Here is a 19206-nt window from a genome sequence, read left to right on the forward strand (position 1 = left end):
AGGGAAAGTGGATATATTGGACTAAGGATGTTAAACATGGAGCTGCCAGGAAGGAGGAAGTTCCCAGAAAAGATTCATAGCTGTTAGTGAAGGAGGTGTGCAGAGGGTTGGTGTGACAGACAGGACATGATCTACTGTGGCAATAAATGTTATGTATTTGGGCTGATTAGAAACCACCACTGTGCACTTGCTCACTCAATACCAGCTGCTTACTACATTCCATAGAAGGCAAACTAAAACTGGACACAGGTGCCGTGAGTCAAACTCTCTGCTGAAGGAGATTTCCTGTTTTATGTTATTCACTCCTTTCAGCTCTGAAAAAAAGGAAGTCCACTTCATACAAAACATGCTTAAATTTCCACACAGTTTTAAGCTCCTCTTGCACATTAGCTCAGCTTCATTTCATGAACACATTGAACAGTTAACAAACTCACAACAGCAGCCGTTTCAGTCACAACATCCACAGTTTATATTAAAAAATATAACATCTGCTGTAAGAACATCATTATAACCTGAAGCTTCGATAAAATTCACCATAATCATGACCAAATGGGTTTAATTTGCCAACTGCATATTGTTATCATAGCTTTGTTTTTTTTTTTAGAAAAAAAAAAATCCCGCTAATAAACACTTAAATTTGCTCGGGACAGATGCAGGTAAGTGTGAGTAGGTTTTATTTTTTAGGTGAAGAAAAGATCTAAGAAAGCAAAAATACTTGGTGATGCGTTCAAGTGCTGATGGGAGGCTCTGAAATCACCTCTTATTGCTGCCAAGTGCTTCTCTCTAAAGTTTCAACCATTTTAGTTAAGTGTCTAAAACTCAGAGTGCGATCTGTGCTTTAAGTAGTGCGCTGAAAAAAAAATAATAAGAAATTTACACACATTTCACCTAATCAGCTTTGAGGATCTATAACATAGGAAGTGGTGAATGCTTTCAAACATGGCAGAGGACATGAAGGAATAAAGAGCCTCTAACCTCACTGAGGAGACATGGACTCCTAAATGCACCACGTGGCTCGAGCCACTTGCGATACTACACAGTGTAGAGGTTAAAGTGGGCTCTTGGGTGCTTTAGTTTCAGTATAAAGGCTGTCCTGATGCTGAACTCTAGCTCTTCAGATCACTAACCCAAACTGGAATATTCACAGTGATCCATTCATATATCTCGAGCAAATTCAAGTCACTCCAAGTCTGAAATTTTAAGAACTATGTAGTATTTATAGTTCTCTGTGAGACTGCTTTGAAAGGTTAACCATTATGTCATGATTTTAGGGAAATCAAAAACAGAAATTACAAAAGTCGACGTTACATAAAACTTTTTTTTTTTTTATATAAAACTCTCTTCAGATCAAAAGCCATGGCACCAGTCAGTCATCTACATCTAAAAGACACCCACCATCATCCAGATGGGGGCACAAAGTGACATTATGAGGCTAAGACTTGGATCCGGATAAATGCTGTCTGATAAAATTCAACCAAATAATAATAATAATAATAATTATAATAATAATAATAATAATAATAAATAAAATGTTAAATCTGCATGTTTTACACATTACAGCTGAATTACTACAGTGCATTTTTGACACGCTCGATTCTTAATTTACTTAAGCGGTAAAAACATCTCCAGCATTTTTTGATTATGATTCAAACTGGCAACGTTTTGAATCATTCCATATTTGTTGTTTTTTTACAATTATTGGCGTTTAAGAAGTGAATGTAAAAGCGCCTGTGAGTGCGATCAGAAACAGAAACAGCTGAGCGGCCATCTGTCTGACAGCAGGTCAGCGATCAAGTTCGTTGGTCAGTCAGAGAGAGGTCGGTCGGTGTGTCCGCTCCGCCGCTCTGCGTCAAGTCAGTGCAAGTGATCAGTGCTTCAGTAGTGTGTCGACAACAGCATCAAAGTCCCATCAACCGGCCTAGGTCAGAGCCCCTAAAAATATTAAATATCACTCTTAATTTGCATATTTTATACATTCTTTACACTATCTGTGCAGCTCTCCAGGTCCAGGATTCTTGGAGGCGAACCAGCTCAACTCCTCAGAATAAAGTTGAGCAGAGTTGCTGGGTGAGTCCTATAATTTAAAAACAAAAAAAAAAAAAAAGAAGAAGAAAGGTCTCAACTGCTCACCCAGATTACAATAATCTTGTGAATGATGTTCCTGCAGCAGCCAATCACAGGCCAGCATTGGAGTGTCGAGATTATTGCCTCAACGATGTTGTGAGCAGTCTGAAACCTTTGTGCAGTCCATCGAGTCAAGTTTTTTTTTTCCTTCCTCAGCTGATGTTTCAAAGCTTTAATTCTCCAGGAAATTCTCCAAAAAAGAAAACCGTACGTCTCCATTTGGTCCACTAGGCTCACTTCCTTCCTTTGAGTCTTATTACAGCTGATACAGCTGCTGGTTGTGTGCTTAGCATTTGAAAAAGCCCACTCTCCTGTGGCTGCTGCTTCTTATCCAGTGCAACACTGCCCTCAAACAGGATCTGACACAGCTTGAATTGAAATGACAAGAAAAAAAACAACAAAAAAAACCAGATGTACCCCCCTAAAAAGAAAAAAAGAAAAGAAAAAAAAAAGATTGAGATCATTTCCGATCGTGTTAGCTGAAGACTGAGGGCGTCTCGTGTTTGTTCCGCTTTCCCGATTGCTTGCTGAGCTTCAGTTCGCTGATGTGGAGCCGATGCCGTCATAACAGCTTGTCAATCACTGCGACTCCTGAAACAACGAGAACGGGACGACCAATCAGAGAAAGCAGATTTACAAACAGGTAATACGTGTTCAGCCTGTCATGTTCATTTCTCCCGGTACTGTAGAAACACTGCCTGCAAGGAGACCTACCAGCATAACTTCGTCCATTGCTCATGTTGGTGGGAATGAGGCTCCACTTGTCTGTGGCTGGGTTGTAAAACTCTACAGAGGACAGGTTGCAGGACCCGTCATCTCCACCGATCACATACAGCAGCCCGTTAATGGCACAAACACCTGGGGGGCGGCAATGTAACATGTTTATTTTAAAGATCAGCACAGGAATTTTGCCCCATTTATCATTAAATGACCCAATTTACAAAATAATCAGCATACACCACGTTTACGTATGTTTTATTAGCAATACAGGAGAATAAAGATTTTTAGTCATCTCTTACAGATCTAATATCTTTAAAGCATGGGCCAGTAGATTAAATTAACATCTCCTTAAAGCCAATCTGAACATCATGCAAGCAAATATTGTAAATATTTGTACATGTAAATCTAATAAATGGCTCTCTTACCCACTACAATAACCTCACCCTAAACACCAAGAAAACAAAGGAAGTGGTCATGGACTTCCGCAAAACAAGAACTGATCCCCCTCCCCTATCCCTAAAAGGTGACTATGTGGAGAGAGTGTCCTCCTTTAAGTTCCTCGGCACCCACATATCCGAGGACCTATCCTGGTCCACAAACACATCAGCCCTAGTAAAGAAAGCCCAGCAGCGCCTCCATTTCTTGAGGGTTCTGAGATGGAACAGGCTGCAGACTGAACTCCTAGTGTCCTTCTACTGTGCCACTATCGAGAGTGTGCTGGTGCACGCCATCCCTGTGTGGTACGCTGGTTGCACAACAGCTGACAAGAAGAGACTACAGAGGGTCATCAGAACTGCAGAGAAGGTGATCGGCTGTCCACTCCCCTCCCTGGACTTAATTCCCAGCTCAAGATGTCTCTTCAGAGCCAGGGCAATTATAAAGGACCACCTCCATCCTAACCACCACCTCTTCAACATCCTGCCCTCTGGAAAAAGGCTCAGATCCATCAGGTGCAAAACCAACAGACTAAAGAACAGCTTCTTCCCGTGGGCTGTCAGAACTCTTAATGCAAACTAAGAGTGTGTAAAGACTTCCCCAACACATCCACTCTGACACTGCTGTTGATCATCTATGTGCAATATCTCAGTCTTTCCATGTTCTGTGCAATATTTTTGGCTCATGTGCAATTATTTTGGTCCCAGTCTGTTTCAATGTTTCCTACACATACACCATGTATATAGTTCCACTCACATATGTATACATATACACTGCTTTTTATTTTATTCTATTTATTTATTTATTTTTTTCCAGCCTTATTCTATATTGGTTTCTCTTCTTCTTACTTTAGCACCTTTGTGGTCCAGCTACCCAATTTCGCTGTGCAAGAAACTGCACAATGACAATAAAAAGCTCTAAGTCTCTAAACGGCAGCTGAATAGTTATTTATTAGTAACAATTTAAATAACTCAAGGATCAAAAAGAAAGGCAGTCATCAGCTTTTCAGAGGGAGAAATAAAGCTTTAATCAGCCAGAGTGTACGATAAATAGATCGATAGATGCTGTGGATGTGTGACCGCAGTCTGACCTGCGTTTCGTCGACACATGTTCATGTCGCAGACCAGCCTCCAGGTGTTGGTCTGTGGCTCGTACACCTCCACACTCTTTCTCACCAGAGGACCATCATGGCCTCCTGCTGCATACAGCTGACCACCCAACACACCCACACCTGGACAAAAATAAATAAATAAAATAACATAAATAAATAAATATCAGGAGACTGTGACAGTGAAATCCTCCAAAACCCAAATATAGTGCAAATTCACCACAAATGAAGAGCTTTAACAAAAAAAGTTCTGATTTTGTTCAGATTGTTTTTACAAAGCAGTTAGAGTCCACCAGGGGGTGCTGTTTCTACCAGTTAAATGGTTAGAAAAAGGCCAATTCACCATCATAGATCGGGATGATTAGACGCTTCTAATACTGATATTACACAGCACATTATGATCAGAGTATGTGAGCATTCACTTGGATCCCACTGATGGAAATTTCTATTTTTCCATCAGTTGAGCTGTGGTGCTGCTCCCTGTGTGGATGTACAGTAGGCAGGATACAGTGTGTGGATGTACCTGCTCCACTTCGCCGTGTGCTCATCTCAGCTACATAGCACCACTGATTAGAGACTGGGTCATATTCTTCCACTGTACTGAGACACTGGCGTGATGCACCATCATAACCCCCTACTGCGTACAGTTTACCTACAGATAAACACAAACAGGTTAAAAACACCGCATATACATATTTAAAGCTTGGATTTTCATTCTGATGGCATGCAAGGTAGCTGACACACAAGTCATTCTTACCATCAACCACCCCTACACCCACGCTGCTGCGTCTGGTGTTCATGGAGGCGACGTACGTCCACTCGTTGGTTTTATAGTTGTAAACCTCGACTGTTGACAAACCTGAGACATAGATGCAAAGAAAGAAGGGAGAGATGTAGAAATGGGAACGACTGGAAGCGAAGGTTTGCGGTAAAGGGTTACCGAGTGTGTTATCACATCAGTCTGTGAGCGTTCTACACCCAGCTGGTAGATGTGTTGTGAGAAGAAAATGGATCTCCTGCCTCCCGTGTTTTAAAATGAAAATATTTTTCTTGACTTGCATAGAAATTTACCTTAATTTACCTTCAGTATAAACAGTTCATAATCAGTATTTTTATATTAATTGAAGGCAGTGCAATGAGATCCCTCTGTGAGCAGCAACTGGATGTATGATAGTTCTCAAACTGCAATAATGTGACAAATGTTAGTATCTATTCCGACTGAAATTAACTAAACTTAAAAATGTGTTTATTTGTGTTGCCAACAGGCACATTATGCATAAACCCACTGCTATTAATAGCTATATGCATCATGTGTACCTATGCTTCCATTAAAGCCTCCCACAGCATACAGTAAATCGCCCAGCACAGCGGCTCCCAGCGTGCTGCGTCTCTCCTGCATGCTCGACACCGCACTCCACTGGTCTCTTGTGCCATCATACACGTCCACCGTACGCTCCCGCAGCGAACTGTTGAAACCTCCAACCGCAAACACTCGGCCCGCCATGGAAACCACACCTGGGAAACAAGACAAAGAATTTGGGGATGAGATCATAGTTTGTTAAATTTAAACGCAGGTTTCCAAAAGTCATTGCTTCTATGAGGAAACCACGAGAATGTGCATTTCTGACATGTTGGTTTCTAAACAAAGTCTGTCTTGAATCCTTATATCTTTAACAGTCTTTGTTACACCCTTGCTGAACCTCGTTCATACCCTATACAGGACTCTACTAGACCATAGCTGGTCTGCTGCATTGTTCTACTGATTGTTGGAGGTTGTTCCTCCTTTTTTCAATGCTTTTGGAGTGCAGGAACCAAAACCATAATAAGTTTACAGAGCTTTTTGGGGCTCCTACTACAGAGTCAGTAGTTTTGGTCCATACATATATGTAGGCTTGAGTAATCTGGATAAAGCAAGACCAGTACAGGCATACATGTATATAGATTAGTCATTGAACATAAATGCAGCACAAGCCACCAGCACTGCAAAAATATACATGTAAACCTTAAAAAGTGGATAACTAAGGAAATATTAATGCACCGTAAATTCCTTATTGAGCCTATATAATATACATTTTAAACTTGTATATAAGACCATATATTCCTGTCAACATACTACAGGGCATCCAACACACCACAAAGAAATGTAGAAATAAGAGGTGAGAAATAAGGTTTGGACGGTTCCCTGGGAACAGTGCAGGCAGTCCCCAAAACTGATTCAAATGCAGCCATTATTTGTATTTTTCCATCATAAGTGCATTATGCAGCAGTATTATCCAACCCACTGTTTTTGAGATGTCACTAGACACACCAAGTAATGAACTAACCTGCCCGGCAGCGTCTAGAAGGCAGGTCGGCCACTTGGTACCAACGATCTTCCTGGAAGTCGTAACACTCCACGCTGCGGATGGCTTTGGGAGCCTGACCACCCACTACAATCATCACCTGCACGTCCACACAGACCCACAGTAAGAAAATACAAGCGCACACGTGTATTTTATGTTAAAAACCTTCAGCTTTGGCACATTTCTGCGTGTACCTTTGGGATGCTGATCGGAGTTCGTGGTCGCGTCCTATCAGTCTTTATGAGGTGACGCTGGTCAGCAGGCAACAGGTGATACTTCATTGCTTCTATGAGGAAATCTTTACAAGTGTTGTTGTTCTTTATCAAAGCTTCTTCCTCTACAATCTGAAACAGGGATCAGATTTCATTCAAGATGAAGATACAGTAGATTTTTGTTGAGTACTCAGGCCTTTCAGTCTCTGGAGGCATTTCTAAATGTAATAACTCCTTTCATCAATCCCCTCTGTTGTTGCAATACCTGTTTAAAATGTATTGCACAACAGTGGCAGAGACATCAACACTACAGGTAGGAGGAGAGGGAAAAAAATTACGTGGGAAACTGGTTTCTTGTGTGTGACTTAAGCAAAAAAATCAGTGCTGCTGAAATATTTGCATGTAGGCACACTAATTGTGGCAGCTTGCCCACAAACATGATGACTAATGTACTGCACAAAGATGAACAAACAGTGATTTATTTCAACATCAACTCTTCTTAACATACTGTGATGAAAAGCACTTGTAGGTGTGGGAGTGACTTTGTTATCCAACCTAAAGGCCAGAAACTAGTCAAATATCTTAGTAGAGCAGTGATTCCCAACTGGGACAAGCCATCAAGGAACGGCAAACAAAGCTATGAGCTGAATTTATTGTATATCACATCAACAGTGGGGCTCTCAAATCCCCAATGTAAAGCGGATTGAGAAACTAAACAAGCAAATCATTAAAAGTCAAATATAACAATATAACATAATGAAGGAAATGCTTGATAGACTAGTGTGATGGTCAAAGTTGTGGGTTGGCCAGAGGAGATTTTTAGATCACATAATGAGCGATAGCAGTCTTAGGTTTGAAAAAGCAGAGTTCTTTTGAATATTCAATTATATCTGATGGCACAGGTGACTGAAAGCCATGATTAACCCCTGTCACCTGTTGGTCAAAGGCCGATAATGTTTAAACAGAATTCGTTTTACCTGTACCAGGTAATCTCTGGAAAGCAGTGGAAGTCTCACATGCTCCATTAGTTTGGGCATGTATTCCAGACGAGCTGGTTTATCATGTTTGATCCACGATATCATTGCCTCGAACACCTAAGAACAAGGAAAAATATGAAGGATATGGTGAAACTGCTCCGAGGTAGAAGAGACCACAGCAGTTTATTACAGAGACTCTCAGTTACTTTGTTTGGCCCCACTTTGTCTTTACAAGTGCTTATCTACATCAGTACTCCACATTTTTTGGGGTGTGAAAGTTTGAAAACTTTTGGGATCAAAAACTTAAAAACTGGGAACAAAACCTGTTGACACAAGCCCAATTTTATCCCATCCCCTCGTTGAATGGCGTTAAGAGGGCGTGACGGATTTTTCTTGGAAGCTGCTGGATGTCAGAAATGTGCAGGCTGAGACTGAAACAGTGAGACTACCAGTGTATAAATACACGACACACCTCATAATCCCAACGACTTTCCTCTTTTGTAGACGCCATGAAGTTTCAAGACTGATCGCTCCCAGGAGCAATCAACAGAACAGAGGCTGCAGACACTAGTTTCATGCCACACCACATTCATATTCATTGTGCCACTTCAGTCCCATTTATCTCTTGATTGCCTGTAGGGCAGCTCCACAAGAGCAAAGGGGGGGCTGCGTGCCCCTCACATTTTGCACAAAGGACACCAGCGATGGTAGTTGAGATTAAGAGGACATTGTTCAAAACCTCTCCAGACTCCTATCTTCCAGGGTTAAAAAGATCTTGTTTCAGAAATGAAAGTGGCAACGTTTTACAAGGCAGATGCTAAAAGCACGTCGAATGTCCTCAGACAGGCACTGTGAGTAAAAATGCAGAGACTCCTGCTGCCATTTATTTAAACTAGAACACAACCAGTACCAGTACTGTACAAAAGTTTTTTAGCCGATCATTTTCATTGTTTTTAATTTAACAGTGCCTATGAATCATTCAAGCATAAAAAGGCTCACCCAACTCAAGGGATGCACCAGTTTTTGTCTAAACATACAGTGGCTTGCAAAAGTATTCCGCCCCCTTGAACTTTCCCACATTTTGTCACATTACAGCCACAAACATGAATCAATTTTATTGGAATTCCACGTGAAAGACCAATACAAAGTGGTGTACACGTGAGAAGTGGAACAAAAATCATACATGATTCCAAACATTTTTTACAAATAAATAACTGCAAAGTGGGGTGTGCGTAATTATTCAGCCCCTTTTGGTCTGAGTGCAGTCAGTTGCCCATAGACATTCCCTGATGAGTGCTAATGACTAAATAGAGTGCACCTGTGTGTAATCTAATGTCAGTACAAATACAGCAGCTCTGTGACGGCCTCAAAGGTTGTCTAAGAGAATATTGGGAGCAACAACACCATGAAGTCCAAAGAACACACCAGACAGGTCAGGGATAAAGTTATTGAGAAATTTAAAGCAGGCTTAGGCTACAAAAAGATTTCCCAAGCCTTGAACATCCCACGGAGCACTGTTCATGTGATCATTCAGTAATGGAAGGAGTATGGCACAACTGTAAACCTACCAAGACAAGGCCGTCTACCTAAACTCACAGGCCGAAAAGGAGAGCGCTGATCAGAAATGCAGCCAAGAGGCCCATGGTGACTCTGGACGAGCTGCAGAGATCTACAGCTCAGGTGGGGGAATCTGTCCATAGGACAACTATTAGTCGTGCACTGCACAACATTGGCCTTTATGGAAGAGTGGCAAGAAGAAAGCCATTATTAACAGAAAATCATAAGAAGTCCCGTTTGCAGTTTGCCACAAGCCATGTGGGGGACACAGCAAACATGTGGAAGAAGGTGCTCTGGTCAGATGAGACCAAAATGAAAGTTTTTGGCCAAAATGCAAAACGCTACGTGTGGTGGAAAACTAACACTGCACATCACTCTGAACACACCATCCCCACTGTCAAATATGGTGGTGGCAGCATCATGCTCTGGGGGTGCTTCTCTTCAGCAGGGACAGGGAAGCTGGTCAGAGTTGATGGGAAGATGGATGGAGCCAAATACAGGGCAATCTTGGAAGAAAACCTCTTGGAATCTGCAAAAGACTTGAGACTGGGGTGGAGGTTCACCTTCCAGCAGGACAACGACCCTAAACATAAAGCCAGGGTAACAATGGAATGGTTTAAAACAAAACATATCCATGTGTTAGACTGGCCCAGTCAAAGTCCACATCTAAATCCAATCGAGAATCTGTGGCAAGATCTGAAAACTACTGTTCACAAACGCTGTCCATCTAATCTGACTGAGCTGGAGCTGTTTTGCAAAGAAGAACGGGCAAGGATTTCAGTCTCTAGATGTGCAAAGCTGGTAGAGACATACCCTAAAAGACTGGCAGCTGTAATTGCAGCAAAAGGTGGTTCTACAAAGTATTGACTCAGGGGGCTGAATAATTACGCACACCCCACTTTTCAGTTATTTATTTGTAAAAAATGTTTGGAATCATGTATGATTTTCGTTCCACTTCTCACGTGTAGACCACTTTGTATTGGTCTTTCACGTGGAATTCCAATAAAACTGATTCATGTTTGTGGCTGTAATGTGACAAAATGTGGAAAAGTTCAAGGGGGCCGAATACTTTTGCAAGCCACTGTAACAGACAACCTAGCAAAAAAACAAAAAACTGTTTTAAATCGCATCTTTACACAATTCATTACTAGAAAGCCTGTCAGAAATGCAAACACAACTTTTTCCCATTTCTTTAGCTGAATCTATGAAAAAACACCAAAGATAACAGTTTGACGTGCATAGAAATTGTGTTTTTCCACCAGTAGGGCAAATACCAAAGTGCTATTAGGTGAAAACTTAACTTATTGTGGCAGTATGCACTTCCAAGATTAGAGGAAACTAGTCAAATAGCAGAAATGGGCAACTGGAAGCTAAAAACTACCAGCAAATAAATCACTATCTAAAAGTCACGTCCTTAAGAAATGGGACAAAATCCAGCAAAAACCCAACTGGCCCTTTTGTTGAGCCATTCGTTTGTTAAAGCCTCGTCAGAAATGGTGTGAGGGGAAGGGTGGCTGTTAAGAAGCCATTCTTAAGGAAGAGAAGTGGACTGAAGACCAGTGGCAACGGTTTTGATGAAGTGATGAATCCAAATTTGAATTTGGACTGGATTGGGTTTAACCAGAGCCCAAACCTCAACATTACTGAAGCAGTGTGGGATCATCTTGACAGAACAGAACAAAAGGCAGCCACCAACATCCAAAGCCTGGAGAACTATTCCTGAAGACTACTCAGACAAGCTTTCTAGTAATTTCTTTAAGAGTTCGGGCTGTGTTGAAGAATAAAGGTGATCATAGCAAATACAGACTGTCAAGCTCCTTTGTGTTTATACCAATTCTGTTTTTGCCTTATATACTGTATTTTTATATAGGGTTGCACATTTCAATCCATCACTGCACCCATTTCCAATTTTCCTTGCAAAATATAAAGAAATGAGGGGTGATGCTCGACTTTTGCACAATGGAGTATGTAAAGCAATAAAAACTATGTAATTTGGGTTCTCCTCCTGTCAACTAAGAGATTAATGGAGGGGGAATCCTGTTTCAATGATGCATGAACACTCACATGATGGAAGAACAAAGTCAAATTGAGACAATACACAAAAATGACCTCAAGAAGTTAATCCACTCACTTCATTTAATCCACTCACAAAACAGCTGTAGCAGGTAAATCAGAGCTAAATGACTGTGTCTGCTGATGCAGTTTGTTTGGCGCTTCATGGTTAGCGTGACAGCGTCCAACTCCCCGTGTTTATGTTTGAATCAACCTTTGCTGTCAGTGCTCTGACAGCAGCATGTCACACAGCTGCTACATCAAACTCTTGATGTTTGACAGGTTAACTGCAGACAGATGTGCCATCCCCAGGAATATACGTCCGCTGTCAGATTCAGCCCATCATACACAGCAAGTGTGGGATGACTCTTATTTTAATTGGCTTTACTGTCCCTTTTTCTGAAGTCTGCTTTACTTCAGAGATTTTGTGATCACTGAAGTGAAAATCTGTTATGTATTTCATTTTCACTCAAGCATCTTTAAAAAAATAAAAAATATCTATCTTTATGGTGACGCCTGACCTTTTCCTCTGTTGACACGGTGAGTTTGTCGCTGGAGATGAGGCTGCACACCTGCTGCAGAGAAAGGCTCAGAAACTCCTCGCCCTGCACCACATCAGTGAAATGCTGCTCTGAGAGACACAAACATCCACAGCACACATTAAACATTGTCCCAGCAAGCAAAGCTTAAATGAAAACATGTTTGTTTTCCCCCCAAAATAATCTCTCTGCTGTCCAAGACACCTAATATATTCCCTAGACTCGTATCAGATTTTAAACACCTCATAAATCAGCCAACTGACAAAGTGACAGATGATGTGAGATTTGTGGTGTGAATAGGGAAAGAAAAAACAAAAATCTTACCAGCGTAAGCATGGGCCTGGTTGAGAAGCTGTGTGCATGTATGCAGGTCAGCAAAGGCTCTGATGCCCAAGCAGTTGGTGGGATGAAGCTGAGATTGCAGGAATTCGCAACAAACCTGACGCACATCCATCAGCTGGAGGAGGCTGGCTGCAGGCAACAGCACCTAATATTTTTTTTTTAAAAAGTCACATAAAGTTGAGTTAGCAGTTTACCTGCACAGCCATTCCCTGTGTAAACAACTCAAGACTTCATCAGCACAGTAGGTCTGTTATTCAGTGAGCTAATCAAACAAACTCAATCAACTCATCATTCAGGTTAGGAAGCAAACTGATATCCAGTAAGTTTATCAGTAGGATTAACTTTAAGGATTGGACAGAACTGAAGAAGCTTCTCGGATGAGAGGTGAAACGTCTTCAAGCAACATAAAAAAAGTCCAGACGCTTTTCTTTCCAAGCTCCTTAAAGTAGAGAAACTCACATTTGGTTTTGATCTCTACTTTGAATGAGGAGCTACTAAACCATTTCCTGCAAGACTTTCAACTTGGCGCAAGAGCCTCTAAAACGAAAGGTACCAGCTCACAAACACGTCAGCTATGCTTGCCCCTTAAAGTTTGTAAACACAAACATCATGGATTTAACAATTTTCTGCAATTCTTCATACCTCTAATTTCTTTACCAGCAATGAAAAAAAAAAAAATTAAAAAAATCCAGTCCGGGACCATAATCAGCCAATAGCCATTGTCCTTGGTCCTGACCAGAGTCGACCTCATATATGATTACAAGCCAGTCCGATTCGTGCATGCACAACACATACACACTGACAGTCACGCGCTAACATGAAAGCTTCTCACTGGGCGTGAATACACAACACCGCATGGAGACGACCCCAAAAACACTTGAAACAACAAACCTAATCAGACACTTAAAATCACCTTCATCTTGCTGAACACGGACATTTAACTGAGGCTAACAAATGCTAAAAAAGCTAAAGCTATCCAGAGCTCAGAGCCAGGACTAAGACGGCAGCCTCGATATGAGCAAAGGCTCAAAGCAGTTACAACGAAAATTGCAGAGACAAGTGAAAAAGAGAAAGAGCTTGATGTTCTATTATCTGCTGAAGTTAGGAACACTGGAAAAATTATTCAAGTACCTGAAATTGATTTTGTTATATAAACCTGTTGAACCTGCTTCTGTTTGGTAGGTAAAAGTGGGTGTGCAGCAACTCATTTTCAGTTAGTTACGTGTACCTCTTTGCACTAAAGAAGATCCTGTAACTTACTGCAATTAGGGAGAAATAATAAAGCTTAGCCTTCATTTCCACTGTAAATCTGCCTCTCTTTTTTTTGTCGTGTTAAAAACAAAGCAAGTCCTTATCCTTTACAGCAGAGTGCTTTCACCCCTCCCTGGCACCCCAAACTGAGTCCCTGTTTATCGCAGCTCAAATAAAGGTAACTAGAAAAGAGCTTTTTATCAACAAGATATAAATAAAGTCCTAAATAAAGAGTTATCTGAAAAATCGGGCTCCAGTCCACCTTCTGCAGCTTTTGTTTGTATTGTGATTTTATTTCCCTCCCAACACACTGTTAGAACACTAGATATTATGCTAAACTCATCACTGTGACATAAATATAGCTGAAAAATATATACTAGCTCTCTCTAAAGTGTTACCACAAGCAGAAAAATGATTAATAAGCACACCAAATAAGAGTTTGCACACATTCGACTGGCAACTAACACTTACTGCTCGATCAGTACTGACCTTGGCCACTTGAAACTATTTTCTAGACCAGCCCTCATTTTTTTGGCTACGGCTATGTTTTTTTAAACGGGTGCCGCTTTTTGTCCATTTCAACATTTGTGACAAGCATCTAGCGTACTGCTGAGAAACTGATGCTAACAAAGCTACTCATTAGTTTAAGTAGGTCAGTGTCTGCCTGCCTCAACACCTCGCTGTTTCTTCAGACAAACACACACACTCATCCACTGAATGAGTATTGTCACTGTGTCCTCTGTTTCCTGTACACAGCTGCCCCGCAGCCTTGCATCTTCTAAAACACAGCATCAGGCCCAGTGAAACTCTGTTTACAGCAGCTGTGACACACCAACACACACACACACACACACACACACACGGCTGCGAGCAAAACAAAAACATTTTTAGTACAGAGAAACGCTGACCTTCAAGAAAAAAAAAAAAAAAAAAGGAGTCAAAATCCAACTTTTTACAGAATTTCTTTTGGTCAAAACACACACGCACACACAAACACAAAAATTGAGAGCCAATCAGCAAGGCACGCTGCTAACAGTTGGAGGATTTCCTGCCTCTCTCCATGCACACTTCCTGCACTAATAATCAGAGGAAGTATCTTGCCTGCAGCTGGATCAAGCTGAGCTGTGAGAGAAGTAATGCAGCTACCACAGGTTAATGCCACCGAGCTAACCAAAGCCTCAGTGCTGTGCTTTCACAGCAAAAAACACAGAAAGCTGTGTTTGTCCTCTGTAGTAAACATCTGCTCCTCAAACACAGCCAATCGGACCATCCTGATAAAAGGGAAAGACTTCAAATGATGACAATCTCCTTCAGGTATTATGCAGCTATGTGTCTGAAACACATTTATGATGATAAACAAAAACAATAATATCATTAAAATGCTTTTATAAGCAACGAACTTTCATTAAAATTAATTTAGGTCTCAAAACAGGTAAATGGAGGCACTTTCCCCAAGAAGAACATTTCAAAATATGTGTTTAGTTTATAGTTTAGCAACAGTGTTTAAAAAAAATTAAAAGCCTTTATCCACCCCAAACAGGATTAACGTGCAGTTATTCTTTCTTGTGCTTAAACTGGTGAACAAAAACAAAGGTCAGGATAAAGAAAAGGGCAGCAAGTTACAAGTTACAAATTTCCTTCTTAAAACAAAGGATGTTTTGTAAGAGCCAGACTTATGCTGTGATCGTTTTGCTTGGAGCAGCAGCAGCGCCACTTTGATATAATTATCTAACTTGTTAAACAAGTGTGAAAAACGAAAGTGTGACAACATGATGTTTTAATATGCAGCTCCCCAGGCAGCTCCATGTTTACTTCTCCACTGTTAACCATTAAACAGAGGAGACGACCAGCTTACAGGGCTAGGTGGATAGCCGTTATTAGCAAAGGTGATTATGTTATTGCTGCTGATATACAAGAGTCGTTTTAAAGCACAAGCAGTCTTCAAATGAAGACATAAGCCACCATAAGAGAGGAGAAATGGGAAGGAAATATAGTATTCTCACCTGGACGTTGTCCTCTGTGACCTCGATCTCTGCTGTGTAAATATAGTCGACCAGTTTTCTCAGAGTCTGACCGTCCACCTCTCTGATCTCCACCTGGTGAGCTTTACTCTCACTCATATCACCTGCGCACACACAGACACACACAGCTAAGCATACACACAACGGTGTGCAGCATCATACACAATGCACAAACAATAGTGCGCGTGTACCTGTGAACATGGCACAGAAGTAAGGGCTACAGGACGCCAAGACCACCCTGTGAGCTGGCACTTCAACGCTCCCGGCTACCAGCTGGACGTCGCACAGCATCTTTTTACTGGAGGAAGGACAAACAGACGGCGTTATGTACGAGAACCTTCAACTGACCATGTCCATAACTAGACATCTGATTTTATCATTTACAATTTTCAGATTCGTCATTATTTTTGTGCAGAAACACTCAATTTCCTAATGTTACACACCTACAAACAAGACGTTTATTAGAAAGTAAATCTAAACAGACATGTGGCAGTAACACTATGAGATTAAGGCATTGAAATAAAGAGAATTTAACTCATTTTTCGATAAAGACTAAAAAATTACTGACATTAGATCATAAATATGTCACAAACATATGATAAACACAAAATAGAGCAACAGATAAGCATTAATGCTTCTGGTCATTCCAGTTGCTTTGTCAATTGAGAATTCTGGAGGGATTATTTGAGTTGCGTCAAAAATATAGGACAGAATTATTAAAATGTTTTTGTACAAATGTGAAGTTATATCTGCACTCAAGAGCCAGGGAAGAGGGGCACCTTTGAAGTCAAAAAATCTGGTATTCATCACCAGTTGATGAAATATCACAGTAAAATACATGAATCTGGGCCAGTTGTGTGGAGGTTCACATTTCACAATTAACAAGCCCACAGTCGTTTTTGTCATGCATGTGCAGAATAAAACATCCCCACCCAACAGAAGAGGTTTACCAGTAGCTGTTTGACGGTGATTTGCAGTTGAAGTCTCTTCTTTAAAAATGCAACAGTTCAGTTCAGGCAGAAGTAATGTACTGCTGCACTGACATTTTCAGACAAGCCAGGTGAACAAGCGAAGACTTGCATGTCCTTTCTGGCTTACAAAACTCAATACGGCCTCTTCGTTCTCAAGTTAAAACGAAACGGTAGAAACCACAATTTGAGCAACGCACCTCCTCAGGTCGTTCATCAACTGAAACGCTTTCCTCATGTGCGTCTGGTTGAAGGTGTGCATCCCTCCATTCACCGTGTCCTCTTCTGAATCGGTGGTACAGGGTGGACGCGGTGAGGCCGGTGTGGCAACCAGACTGGTAAGACATAAGAGGCAGTGTCTGGATCAGCGGATATCGATGATGACAAAAGGCAACCACAAACCATAACAAAGCCTCCACCATGTTTTACAGATGCCTGTAGACACTCACTGTTGTACATACGGATGATCTGAACCAAAAATAATTTTATATGGCTTCATCACTCCATAAAATTTGTTGCTACAGTCCAGTTCTTATGTAATTTTGTATAGCTCAGCCTTGTCTCCTCATTTCCCTTCCTTAAGAACGGCTTTTGAACAGCCACCTATCCAATGAGCCCATTTCTGATGAGGCTTCAGCAAACAGTAGACAGATCAACTGAAGATTCATATGCATCTCTCAGATCCTGTGTCAGGTCTTTATGTAGATACAACACTGGCTCATCCTTGAGTTAGGTGCCTTTTTATCCTTGAATGGTTAACTGGTTAGTGTTAAGTAGAAAGTTTGGATTTCTCAAGACAATCAAAACAATAACAACAACAACAACAGAGTCTGGCTTCTTGGAAGCAAACTACAAAAAAATGAGTATGTGTATACTCAAAGCTGATCCATTAGACTGAAGGATGTCATCTTCATGTTCATCCAAAGGTACCAAATAACCATTCAAGCATGTCTATTTAACTGAGGATACCTGCTCTATTCAAGATGATTGGAGGAAAGGTGTTCTTTGACCCTATCCTTTATTAAGGATACATTTTATGGTCAGTGCATCCTTTGAAAAGACTAAAAACAGCCACAATATATAGGGTTTCATTTCTTTTAACGAGCTAAGCAATTAGTGCCTATTTGCTGTGGAAGATTAACAAACATCTGCCACACAGATGGCATGTGCATATTACTGGTAACTTCTTTTACACGGGGACTGCACAGAAAAAGAAGCCCTCACACATGTTTACAAAGAAATGGGGGGGAGAAAGAGCATACAGACCCGAAGCTTCAGCCCAAACCTTAGGGGTATTAATTTACAAGCAAATGTGACCTGCAGCTAGCTGAAAGCACATCTGATAGCGGTTTTTCTGTCCGACACTGTTTATTTAAACAGTGCTTGGCCGTCTCCACCGTGCATGTACTGTACGATGTGCTATCTTAACTCTCAAAACAAGCCGTCTCTTCACCCACAGATAATCAAGCATTTCGAAGAATTTATGATGCTGCACTGAAAAGTCACAGTAGCTGCCCGGTAACTCGTTTTTGTTTAACAGCTTACGGTAAGCTTGTCTTCATGCGTCCAGAAAAACCAAATCAACAGGAAGCTGTTCAATTCATTTTAAGTTTGCTGTGGGTTAAGTTAGCTAGCTCCTAGCATTGCTAACCAACATATAACCTGATGACAGCCATGAATATCAACTGAAATCGTATTCTGAGCTACTTTAAAAATAATTACAAACCAACCCACATTCAGTCAACTATCTACAGTCTGGTTTGGTTGGCTGCCATCAGCTGAGCAGCCAGTGATGCTAGCTGACTAACGGGCGCTAACTAGTCACACAGCTAGCCCCGAGTTCGCGTGCTGTGAGCGAGCTCTCGAGCTGTCCGTGTTGGATTTCTGGCCACTACATCGCGTAGGTTCAAATGTCATCCAACAGATGCAGAAGCAGCCTGAATCCCATCTTTAGAAAACATAATCCCCACCGATGAGCCAACTCACCCCAACGACACACCGTCCATCCTCCCGGAGTCAGAGAACACAGCGGGCATGAGCGCCGAGCGGCCGGCTGCACGCAGATCGTCTATTAAAAAGATGAGTCACTCCGCGAGAGTGGCATACACAGATGGTTTTATATGGTGACTCACTCCCTTCATTTTTATGCACATTTTTTTAAATAGTTATATTAAAACACAGTAAGCCAACCTTTGAAAAATAATAGGTAATGACAAAATTATCAACAAGACCACAATTTCATAAGAGTTATTATGAGTCGCTTTTGGTTCGTTTATTGTCATCGTTCTTTCTTTCTTTGTATCATTTGTTTTTTGTTTTCATTTCCAGTGAAAACAGGATCAGGGATCAACATTTCCCTGAAATTACTAAATCTTCCTCCCATTATAAACTTGAATTTCTCTTATCTTATAAACACAACTGATTTTAATTTAAATTAGCTGGACGATTATAATTCAGATATTCAGATTAACTAAAAAGAAAATGCGTTTAGATGCCTGTTGTGTCCATTTGCACTAGAAAGGCAGCACAGTCAATAAATGCTTTTGCATTTGCAGGAC

The 19206-nt window shown here is 41.1% G+C and overlaps 1 protein-coding gene across 2 annotated transcripts; it reads right to left on the reverse strand.

Moving 5' to 3' along the window:
• Positions 1 to 224: 224 nt before the first annotated feature.
• On the reverse strand, positions 225 to 18720 carry klhl3 (kelch-like family member 3). 2 transcript variants are annotated; one of them, XR_010095559.1, is made up of 16 exons: positions 18635 to 18720; positions 16849 to 16983; positions 15872 to 15978; positions 15663 to 15784; positions 12391 to 12553; positions 12049 to 12158; positions 7919 to 8035; positions 6924 to 7073; positions 6712 to 6829; positions 5705 to 5902; positions 5145 to 5246; positions 4911 to 5039; positions 4370 to 4510; positions 2839 to 2982; positions 2131 to 2715; positions 225 to 1932 (listed from the first exon to the last, which is right to left on the reverse strand). XR_010095559.1 is itself a non-coding variant. In XM_063494197.1 (15 exons), exons 1-15 carry the CDS (start codon positions 18682 to 18684, stop codon positions 2687 to 2689), a joined length of 1815 nt encoding a protein of 604 aa, XP_063350267.1. In that variant the 5' UTR covers positions 18685 to 18720; the 3' UTR covers positions 225 to 2686. The 2 variants fall into 2 exon arrangements, 1 of the variants encoding a protein (XP_063350267.1); XM_063494197.1 differs by having other exon boundaries at positions 225 to 2715.
• Between the last annotated feature and the right edge of the window lie 486 nt (positions 18721 to 19206).

Source organism: Pelmatolapia mariae, linkage group LG2 (genome assembly GCF_036321145.2).
Source record: "Pelmatolapia mariae isolate MD_Pm_ZW linkage group LG2, Pm_UMD_F_2, whole genome shotgun sequence".
In the NCBI taxonomy this organism is placed as follows: Eukaryota; Metazoa; Chordata; class Actinopteri; order Cichliformes; family Cichlidae; genus Pelmatolapia; species Pelmatolapia mariae.